The sequence below is a fragment of the Microplitis mediator genome, chromosome 7 (assembly GCF_029852145.1).
Source record: "Microplitis mediator isolate UGA2020A chromosome 7, iyMicMedi2.1, whole genome shotgun sequence".
NCBI classification, from domain to species: Eukaryota; Metazoa; Arthropoda; class Insecta; order Hymenoptera; family Braconidae; genus Microplitis; species Microplitis mediator.
In genome coordinates this window covers 25622519-25634810 of record NC_079975.1, presented here as the reverse complement: position 1 = coordinate 25634810, position 12292 = coordinate 25622519, and the positions used below count along the sequence as shown (strand labels likewise).

The window sequence follows — 12292 nt, the reverse complement described above, 5'->3', positions numbered from 1 at the left end:
TACTTATTATTTGTTACAAATATTAATAATTATTATTGATATTAAATAAATTATTATTACCAGTGTCGTAATAATAGAATAATTAGCAATTAACATATAATTGTTATGTAAATCAATAAAATATTATTTAATAAAAAAAGAAATGTCTAATTAAATAATAGCCTACAATTATATTATACAATTAAATTGAATTATAATTAAATTTATGATTTTATTTTATTGTGAATTGCGGAGCAAGACTTTGAAAAAAAAAAATTAAAATTTTTTTTAATAATGAGTGAAGTTAAAAAATTTGTTTTATAATTTTTTAATGATGGTATTCTAGTAAGTGTAATTACAGGAGGATAATAATTCACGGGTATTTAATTTTTACAGAGAGAATAGAAAGTATCAATGAATCAGCATGATAGTTCGAATTTGTTATTTTCGTATTATTTTTTAAAAAATAACTTTCTATCGTTAGAATGCGTTAATTATTGTGTGACAATAGACTTTTTATTCTAGTCATCATATTTCGCGTGTTCTGTAATTCAGTATAGGTTAGGTACGAGTCCGCGCCCATCACCGACGCCGACTATTCCTTACAAGGAAAATAGTAAATAATGTATGTTATGGTAGGTAACAATATATCACCTCGGAAGGATCTCATGGGTCACGGTGATCGCACATGTGTGTCGTACGCCTTATCTTGGCCTTGCTTTTTTTTTTATTTACTTATTTATAATTAATATAAATTTATATAAATAATTTCTCAGCGAATTTCAAAAATTTATATCAAATTTTTTTTATAATTACTTGTAAATTTTTCATTTAAAAAATTTAATGATATATATATGATTAAACAACTGAATTCGAGCGAATTAAAAATTTTAATTTTGTTATATTCTGTCGAATTCAGCAAAACAGAATTGAACTGAATTGAAAATTTGAATTTGAATTGAACAGAATGAAACTGATTTAAAAATTTCAAATTCGTTTTAATTCAGTTTAATTCGGACTCAGAACCAGAAATTGAAGAATTATTTTCGAATTAATCAGAATTAAACTGAATTCGACCGAATTAAAAATTTTAATTCTGTGATATTTTGTCGAATTCTGCAAAACAGAATTGAACTGAATTGAAAATTTGAATTTGAATTAAACAGAATAAAACCGATTTAAAAATTTCAAATTCGTTTTAATTTAGTTTAATTCGGATTCAGAACCAGAAATTGAAGAATTATTTTCGAATTAATCAGAATTAAACTGAATTCGACCGAATTAAAACTTTTAATTCTGTGATATTTTGTCGAATTCTGCAAAACAGAATTGAACTGAATTGAAAATTTGAATTTGAATTAAACAAAATAAAACCGATTTAAAAATTTCAAATTCGTTTTAATTCAGTTTAATTTGGATTCAGAACCAGAAATTGAAGAATTATTTTCGAATTAATCAGAATTAAACTGAATTCGACCGAATTAAAAATTTTAATTCTGTGATATTTTGTCGAATTCTGCAAAACAGAATTGAACTGAATTGAAAATTTGAATTCGAATTAAACAGAATAAAACTGATTTAAAAATTTCAAGTTCGTTTTAATTCAGTTTAATTCGTATTCAGAACCAGAAATTGAAACCGAATAGAAATATTTAATTTGGAAAAATTCTGATTTTCCTGCCAAGTTAGACAGAATTCATTGTTAAGTTATGTACCGAATTAACAGAATTTATCTGAATTAAATAGATTTAAAAATTTAATTCTGTTTAATTCGATCGAATTCAGTTGTTTATTCAGGGTAGGTAACTATTTGATTAAAAAAGTCATCCGAATAACCTAAAAATATAATAATAAGTTGTACGTACTATTCTATGAAAAATTATAATCATATGGGCTAATTAATATTTTTTATTATCGTATTAGTGTATAATTATTAAATTAATTTAATTGTCTGGCAATTTTATCCGTTAGTCATTAATGGCACTATACCATGAACTATGCTAATATGTTGTACAGGGTACGAGAGGACGAGGTAGCCGATAACATGAGAAGTAAAAATTCATTCGATTTCCGAGTTTAAATAAAATGATATATAACTTTGGTTAGAATTATTTCTCTTAACAATTTATTTTATTAATCGTACAATTAACTAAAAAAATAAAATTAATCAACCCAATGCAGTGCCAATAGTAACTTATTTGCAATAATAAACCATCAATGTCTCAATAGAGCATTAAGAATTATTTATTAGACATTTTAATAACAATAACATGTCCAGGGCTCTAAACTAACAGTATAGGTTACAATAGCTATCGAAACCTCAGGATATAAATCGATAAATAACGTCATAAACCCGCGGCAGCACAATAACCCGTACTATGGAGTTTTAAAATGTCTGGATAAAGTCTGATCATTACGTTCCCGTTTTACTGGCCCCCGTCATGAAAGACGGCGGCGTCATGTACTATATCTATAACCAATATCGATATCTAACCAATATCCACATTCCTTAAACTCTTATGCTACTATTTCTTCAGTTATCTTTTACATTTCATTATCATTATTATTATAATATAGCCATAACTATAACTATAAACTATAAAACACAACCGCATAATATTTAATTCCGTTCTATTCTAAAATAATCTAGAACCCGCACATGTGCATTACCATAAATCGGCTGAAAAAAATATCTTTACAACTCGCTATTAAATATAATAATAATAATAATAATAAAAAGTAAACTATTATTTCAAATTATTAATATTAATTTTTATATTCAATTTACGGCAATAAATTAACTTTTTCCCCTTTTACTCAACTGATTGACAATGATTTAATCTTCGATACTTTATATAAATGCCTAAACGTCTCAAAAGAAAACTAATGACTCGTTTATATATTTTTATATTTCATAAATAAAACAACCAACGAATCTTTTAGTCACGAGTTATTATAACGACTCAGTTTATCTTACATCGAATCGAGGATATTATTAAATTTTCATCAGTGTGAGAATAACAACAACAACAACAACAGCAACAGCAACAACAATAATGATGAAAATAGTTACTGGTAAATTATTGTTGTAACTGCATTCTATATATACATATACATACATTTTTTTTCTTAATACACATATACCCCCATAAAAAAAATTTATAAAAAAAATCTATTTTTTATTTAAAAAAAATATATTAAAAATACATAAAAAATATATAAATATATATAAAATATGTATAAAAAATATATTGTAAATAGCTAACTTTTGGCTGATTTTCGTATATATTTTACATGTTTTAAATATATCTTGGAATATGTAAAAAATACATATATAGAAATATATTTTTTTTACATTTTTATACATGTATTTTTTATATATTTTTTAAATATATAAAATATATACGAAAATTGGCCAAAAGTTAGCTATTTAAAAAATATTTTTTATACATATTTTATATATATTTATATATTTTTTATGTATTTTCAATATATTTTTCATATAAAAAAAATCTATTAAAAATACATAAATATATCTATAAAATGTGTATAAAAAATATATTTTAAATAGCTAACTTTTGTCCGATTTTCGTATATATTTTATATGTTTTAAATATATCTTGGAATATATAAAAAATACATGTATAAAAATGTTCAAAAAATATATTTCTACACATGTATTTTTTATACATTCTAAGACATATTTTTAGTATGTTTAAAATATATAAAATATATACGAAAATCGGCCAAAAGTTATCTATTTAAAATATATTTTTTTTTACATATTTTATATATATTTATATATTTTTTATGTATTTTTAATATATATTTTTTTTATATTTTAACATATATTTTTTTTATAAATTTTTTTCATGTGGGTATGTATTGAGAAAAAAATAGAGATACAATTTAATGTTCATATACTTGAATTTGATAAATTATTGATACTCTCTCGTGAAAATAGATACGGTAGATGAATTTTAAAGATACAGAGATAGCTGTTACACTTGCCGGAAGAGAATGGACACGACGTGCACTCGCGATTCTTTAACAACACGAATAGAAGGTTATACTAGTTCTAAATTACTTGCTTTGTCTACAAACCAACGGCATCTATATATATATTAGGGTGCTTCATTTGAAACGAACATTTTTTTTTTTTAGAGGACACAAGAAAATTTTGTTGTTTATGTTGAGAGAAAAATTCCCTGAAAATTTCAGCTCTTAATTTTAATTTTAAATACTTTCTATCGAGCATCAAAGTTTTCCCATTTAAAAAGCATGTAAATCGAATAACTTTTTTTTAAAATTACTATAACTTAGCCCGATTTTAAGCTATCGTTTTGAAACCAGTTTTTATTTGTAGAGTAATTGTTGCTTTTTAAAAGTGTATGAAACGGATTTGGTCTAACTTGATCCATGTCGATTGTATCAGCTCCGAAAGTCAATTTTTCACTTTTTTCATTTATTTTTGTTAATAGTGAAGAAACGGCTCATCTTAAAAAAAATATGCATAGGACCAATCTTTTAGGAAATTTTGTCTTCTACAAAAGTGCTTATGACATTTATATTGCTAAAGTGCACTGTTCATGAGATACATGCATTTTAACATTTTACAGTAAAAAAAATTGTAAGCTTACTATAGTACTAATCTTTTTTACTGTAAAATGTTAAAATGCATGTATCTCATGAACAGTGCACTTTAGCAATATAAGTGTTATGAGCAATTTTGTAGAGGACAAAATTTCCTAAAAGATTGGTCCTATGCATATTTTTTGTAAGATGAGCCGTTTCTTCACTATTAACAAAAATAAATGAAAAAAGTGAAAAATTGACTTTCGGAGCTGATACAATCGACATGGATCGAGTTAGACCAAAACCGTTTCATACACTTTTAAAAAGCAACAATTACTCTACAAATAAAAACTGGTTTCAAAACGATAGCCTAAAATCGGGCTAAGTTATAGTAATTTAAAAAAAAAATTATTCGATTTACATGCTTTTTAAATGGGAAAACTTTGATGCTCGATAGAAAGTATTTAAAATTAAAATTAATAGCTGAAGTTTTCAGGGAATTTTTCTCTCAACATAAGCAACAAAATTTTCTTGTGTCCGCTAAAAAAAAAAAATGTTCATTTCAAATGAAGCTCCCTAATATATATATATATATATATATATATTTGATTAAGTCAAATTCGCGAAAGTTTTTTTCATAAGATTTGAGATAATAATTTATTTCAACGGCGGTAATTGTTTCTTAATAATTTTGTTTTTTTATACACGCTAGGGTTATTTTTTAAATATTGACTCAGCAATTAAAATTATGTGTTTTTAAATTATCTCATTTGAATAGTAATGAGACAAACAAAGTTTGAAAATAATTAAAATTGTCTTTAAGGGAAAATATTAGTGGCATTGTCATGATTATCTGGATGTAATGATTATTAATTGTCTTTAAAGATCTTACGAAATGGAGAAAGTCCTTTCTTGGGAAAGGATTTTATTGAAGTAGTTAGATATATATGTATATGTATATATATTTTATTTTAATGATTTTCTGTCGGGTGCGGGCAATTTTTGTGAACAAGAGAAGGTTGCGCAATTAATAGGCTAGAGGATTTTCAGGTAAAAATAGTAAATTGTGAGCAATTTTAAGAATAATAATGGTTCGCTCCGAGGGCTTATCACTGGGATATAATTTAAATAACATTAACATTTGTATGAATGAAATTTTATGCACGAGTGGTGCTTAAGTGGGGTATTAAATAACAATTATATACTGAGTTTTAATGTTACTTCGAGTTATGACGGTTGAGTGATTTTGAGGCAAAAAATTTGGTTGCTTTCCCGGGTCAAAAAATAACGATTTTGAATTTTTGATTTCCCGTGTAAAAAAAATTTGTTCCAAAAAGATTCTAAAAAATTTCCGCATGTGGAACTTCTAAAAATGAGACAGATTAGAACTTCGAATGGAACTTTTTTGGAACATTAGTAATTTTGATGGTAAAAAAAAAGTTTTTATGAGCAAATTTAGAGTCAAAAAGGACGTTCTTGGAATTTTTTTGGAATTTTTTATGGACGTTATTTTTAGTTCTATAAAAAATTCAAAAGTAATGATTTTTGAACTATTTTGGCATGTTTCTAGAACGTCTTTAGTCTACAAAAGATGCAAAAGTAGTGATTTTGGAATGCCTTTTTTAGTCCATAAAAAAGTCAAAAGTGGTAATTCTGTAACTTTTTAGGAATTTCCATATAAAATTCCAAAAAAGTTCCAAAAACGTCCTTTTTTGACTCTAAATTTGCTCATGAAAACTTTTTTTATATAATCGAAATTACTAATGTTCCAAAAAAGTTCTATTCGAAGTTCTAATCTGTCTCATGTTTAGAAGTTCCACATGCGGAACTTTTTTGGAATCTTTTTGGAACAAATTTTTTTCACACGGGTTATTGGAGTTACTTTTGACTCAATTAATTTAATTTTGGGCACTTTTACTTTTTTTAACTTCAATATGGAAGGAGAATTTTTTTTTCTCAGCACCTGAGTCTCGATTTTCTATAAAATTTCTTAGACGACGATCATGACCAAAATCATTGGAGGCCTCGGGGGTATCGACTAATCTTTTGGAAGAACGGTAGCACATAGAAGTGAATTTGTTAGAGAAATAAATTACAATTTTATGAATCGGACTGGGCTATAAATTCAAATTTCAGTGAAAGCTATTGGAATTTTGGATTAATTTCGAATATTTTAAAATAGGTACTAATTTTGATTTATGAAATTTTGTGAAGTCGTTATAAAAATAGTCTAGTGAGAAAATTTGTCTCAATGATTTTATTAGAGAACTTTCATAAATGAAATTATTTCTTGATATTTTGAATCGGTATCTTTTTGAAAAAATTTGGATACGACGATAAAAGAAACTTACGGTATTTTAGTACAACAATTTATTATTTAAAATTAAGTATGACATATCGAAAGTATAATTAATATTTGTTGGAAAAAGTCATTCGGTATTTTTATCGACATCGGTCGGCCGACTCGCATGTGCGTGATCGCGGTATCTTCAGAAATTTTAATGAATCGGCCTGATTATTTTTGCACTGGTTTTATCTCTTGAATATATCACTCCTATTATAGTATTCATTTAATAGTAGAAAATATATATACATCGAAAATTCAAAATTTATTACAATTTGAGTCCTCAGATTTTTTTTTCAATTTTTTTTTGTACCGAGAATAATTTTTTTTCAAATTTGTACCGGGAATAATTTTTGCAAAAAAAATGATTTTAACCGACCGAAACTTGAGTTCTACCTCTACTTAGATCTAAGGTCTAATTTTGAAATTATTAAGATTCTATAGATCTACAGATCAAAAATAAAAAATGAAATTTTGCTAAAAGGTAAAAATTCAAAACTTGATTTTTAAAAAAATTTCAATAAATTTTCGGTTCTCCAAATTAGCTACAGAAAATTTGTAGCAGAAAAAAAAATCGGCAAATAAATTTTATTTTAAATTTCTAAATGTTAATTTAAAATTTCATTATTTTGAAATTAATTAAAAAATTAATAAATTACAACAATGATAATTATTATGAAACAAATAAATATACATATATATATATTTATAATAATATAAAATAACATTGACCTAAATAATGAAAATCTAAATCAATTCAAGGCGAGGAAAAATTCCCACAATAAATCACAATAAAAATGGATAAATATTACGCAGAAAATAATATATACTTTTTTTTTCACAGCTAATTTCAGACTCGACTTATGTTTTAACAAACAATTAGCTAACACGTGTACTCGCCGACATAAATTGTCAATAGACAATTTGAATTTATTAAAATTAATAGTCAGACAAATATGAGGAAAAACTTTTCAAAATTGTATAGTAAATAAGTAAACATATATTACATTGTAAAATTAAATAAACAATAATAATAGTAAAGAAAGAATGAAAGGTATTCAATAGTTGATTTCCATTCCCAACAAGTGTCAAGACTCTGACACATGAATGTTACCGATACTTGTGCTACAGAATCTACTGTACAGTAAATTTAAATAAAAATCTTACACAGGTTATCCAGTCGTGAGTATGTGATTAGTGTGATAAAACTATATGTACCAATCCATTGCAAAACTTTATAAACTAAATATATTTAAAAAAAAAAAAAAAAAAAAAAAAAAAATGGCTAAAAAAAAAATTTGATGGAAAAAATTACGACCTTTTAATTATGCAAATATTTAATAAAAAATATTACACCCAAAAAAAAAATATATATACATATATATGTATATATATTCTCAAAATTAATTTTTATTTTTCAAAATTTTGATAACGATTTTTTTTTTAGCAAAAATATAAATATTTTATTGACATATTAATTTATATGCAACCTTAATGCAACGTTGCAATAAAAGTCATATATTTTAATTTATTAAATATATATATATATATATTTAACATAACAAGTTATTGATATAATTCGATTGAGTTAAAAATATTTATAAATTAATTGTATTTTTTAAATATAATGGGAAGGTTAATTAAATTAATTTTTTTTGACATTAATGAACTTCAGGCTAAATATATATATATGGTATGTATGGATATATGTGATAGTAAATGAATAGAGAAGTTAATAAAGTATTTCAAGCGACAAGTGCTCAGTGAGCCGCAGGCAAGGTCGGAGACTTGTCTATCTTGCCTCGGGGTTTTTTATAAATACTATTTTATTATTTAATGTTATATATATATATATTTATATATGAAGAGAGATAAAAAAAGAACCCGTAAATAAAGTTAGACTCAACACATTTTGTTTTACTCACAGCTATTAGCTGTCATGAATATCATTATTACTTCCGATATAATTATTTTTGATTTATATATTAATAATATAAATTTAATGCGAATAAAATGGGCATCAAAAAAAATTTATGTTCATTTTTTTTTATTGCAAGTCATTGTGGGGTTAACTTGGTTCTCAAAACTTTCTTCGGTAATTTATTTGACAGAAAAAAAATTTAATTCGACTTGAATTATCTTGTAAGAAAAATTAATCAGTACTTGGAGAAGTCAACGCTACTATATAATTAAAATTTGAATTTTTTTGAATAATCCTTTCTATTATTTTTTGTTAATATTTATTTTTATATTCATTAAAATGCTGGCTTGATAAAAAATTTAATTCATTTTTTGATAATGACTAATTTTGACGTTTTATAGAAAATCAAATTTTCTATAGACAAATTTTTTCATAAAAAATTTTTGCTACGCAATTTTTCCCTCCTTGATGTGAACGAAATTTTGGGTGTCCATTTTACCCGGGTCGTACTCATAATTAAATTAAAAATTTTTTTTTTGGAAAACGTCAATAAATTTTTGAAAAATAAATTTCCAGTTTCCTTTGAAAATTATATCAATAAAATATATATATATATATATATATATATATATATATATATTTTTTTTTTTATCATAAATATTAATAACCAATTATGTGATTATTACGCACATTACAAAAAAAATATGTATATATATTTATATATATAAATAAAAATGAATATTCCAGCGGGTATCTCATTAACAGCAAAACAGTACAACACTTTCAATCTGTTTTCACTGAATATTATTCGCGACACGCGTTATCTCAGGGAAACTTGCATCCAGCAAAACCGCCGGTGCATTCATTCGTATCGAAACTAACTCGAGATTTTCTTTGCAATAATAACTTATACCTCAGCATTTTTTTTATTTACTTATTCTTGGCTATAGTTCTTCAACTACTTAAGTAAATTACACTATTCATATTTAAATATATATATAAATATACCCGAGTAAATAAAATTCGTTCCAATAATTCCCAAAAAAGTTCGTAACCGTGAACTTTCAAATTTGGTGCACAATTTTGAACTTTAAGTTGATTATTTTTGGAACTTTGAAAACTCAAAAATAAAAAAAATTTCTACTGAACACTTTTTTAGAATTTTTATGCAAAAATAATTTCATCGAAAATTTTGCTATTTACGAACATTCAAAGAAAATAAAAAAATCAAAACCAATTATGAACTTTTTTTGACTCTTTATAAAACTTTTTGAGAACGAGGACTAAAAATTGAAATTTTTTTGACTCCAATTTTTTTGTTCCAAAAATTATTAACTCGAAGTTCAAAATTGTCTTTAATTTTTTAGTTGCACTGTCATAAATTTTTTAGGAATGAAATTTTTATACGGGTATATATTTATATATTTTTGACTCGAACTTTTTTGAAATTCCAAAAATTACCAACTCAAAGTTCGAAATTGTCTCTAATTTTTAAGTTGCACTGTCATGGATTTTTGAAGAATGAAATTTCTACATTAGTATATATATGTATATATATATATTTATATATATTTGATTCAAACTTTTTTGAAATTCCAAAAATTACCAACTCAAAGTTCAAAATTGTCTCTAATTTTTTAGTTGCACTGTCATGAATTTTTGAAGAATGAAATTTTTACATGAGTATATATATATACATATATATATTTTTGATTAAAACTTTTTTGAAATTCCAAAAATTACCAACTAAAAATTCAACATTGTCTCAAATTTTGAAGTTCACTCTCATGAATTTTTTTGGAATCAAATTTTGACATGAATTTATATATATATGTATGTATATGTATGTTTGCACATATATGTGTATATGTACATATTTATAAAATACTACTTGTAAAAAATCAAAAATAATCACATCACTGTCACTCTTTTCACGTTTCCACAATAAAAGTGAAATTAAAAAAAAAATATATATATAAATAATCAAATTATTACTATAAATACTTACAAGTCTCATGGCTCTTGATTTGTAACAAACAAAACCAAAACAGATATATATAAAATAAAAAAAAACCGTAAACTTTTTAAAAAATCACAACAATTAATAAAAGGACAGGCTGTAAGTCGTCCAAGTGCGGCCTCCTGTCCCGCGTCAGTATCGCTCGTTAACTGTCGAGTATTAGCACGCGTTGGATTTAAAGAGAGAAAGAGGTTTTACTGAAACCGTTGTACGAATAAGTGTACAGGGTTGCCGAGAAAGAGTAACGTACGTAGTTTCAGAGGGTGGGAGTATCAGAAAATGTATCTCCGACTTTAGGTCTAAGTCCAAGTCCTTATATATCTCTTACATATAAATGTCCTTTTGTTGTTAAATATATCAGATGCTTAATACAGAAGTGAGCACTTTTTAACTGTACGTGCTCACCAGATTGTTGTATTCCGTAAAATGTGTAGAGGGGATTTGTGCTTGGATTTATATATCGCAGGTGCTGGAGGTCGCGAACCTCCTCCACTTGGATAAAATTCAAATAAAAAAAAAATAATAATGATAATAAAAGTTGGTCCTCCTTAAGAACTCGAGACTCTGTTGGACGGTCAAGGCAACCCTTACTACTTGCTACAGACCTTCAGACCTTGAATACTTCTGACGATCGTGATTGTTGAATTATACTCTTAAATGAATAGAATGTTTGTTAATTTATATGTATATATATATATATATATGTGTGTGTATGTAGAGATAAGTATGAAGGAATAAGTCATCTGTCGCTCACCGGAAGAAATTGATAGTCAAGGTTGCGGTTACTTGCCTGGTTTTTTTTATTTTTTTTATTATATTTTCTTTGTTTTTTTTTTAATTAATGCTTGGGAGGGACATTTGTTGCTGAGGTAATAGGCGAGTTAGAGGTGATGAAATATTTGGATTATCTAGTCAAATTATTTGAGAGAGGATCCCTTAATTGTGTCAATGACATTTTGATTTTTGTGTTTTGTCATTGGTGGTATTTATTATGTGAAAGATGGGCGTGAAGATTTGGAAATTGTAAAAGGCGGTGATGAAATAAATTTTGGTTGATGATTAATTACTGTCATTATTTTATTTGTTGGGTAATTTTTTTTAGATATGGGATTTTTTTTTTATTGACTTGACTTTTGGATGGGATGGAAAAATTTTTTGGACGGAAAATTTGACTGCGAAATTTTTGGCTTTGTGAGTTGAAGTTTTTGAAAAAATTTGGTTTTTTTAATTCGGTGTATGAAGAGACAGGAATTTGTGTAGGAAAATTTCCGAAAATGGTAAAAAAAAATTTGGTAGTGAACGTCCAAATTTGAGACAATTTGGAATTTTTGGAACTGAGAAAATTAAAAAAACATTTCTACTTGACCTCATTTAGGGAAAATTCTGATAAGTATTTGATGGATTTTTTTACGATTTTCGAATCTGCAAAATTTTGAAATAAAATCAAATTTTT

General features: G+C 25.3%; 1 protein-coding gene across 3 annotated transcripts in view; it reads right to left on the bottom strand.

Moving 5' to 3' along the window:
• The window catches only part of LOC130671472 (uncharacterized), a 29137-nt gene extending 17855 nt beyond the window's left edge, over positions 1-11282 (bottom strand). For 2 of the 3 annotated variants that reach the window (XM_057475381.1, XM_057475382.1), the window contains exon 1: positions 10828-11282. In XM_057475381.1, coding sequence (XP_057331364.1) covers positions 10828-10836 — 9 coding nt within the window. In that variant the 5' untranslated portion in view covers positions 10837-11282. The remainder of the gene's footprint in view (positions 1-10827) is intronic. The other variant, XM_057475380.1, reaches the window with a different exon arrangement.
• Positions 11283-12292: the final 1010 nt, after the last annotated feature.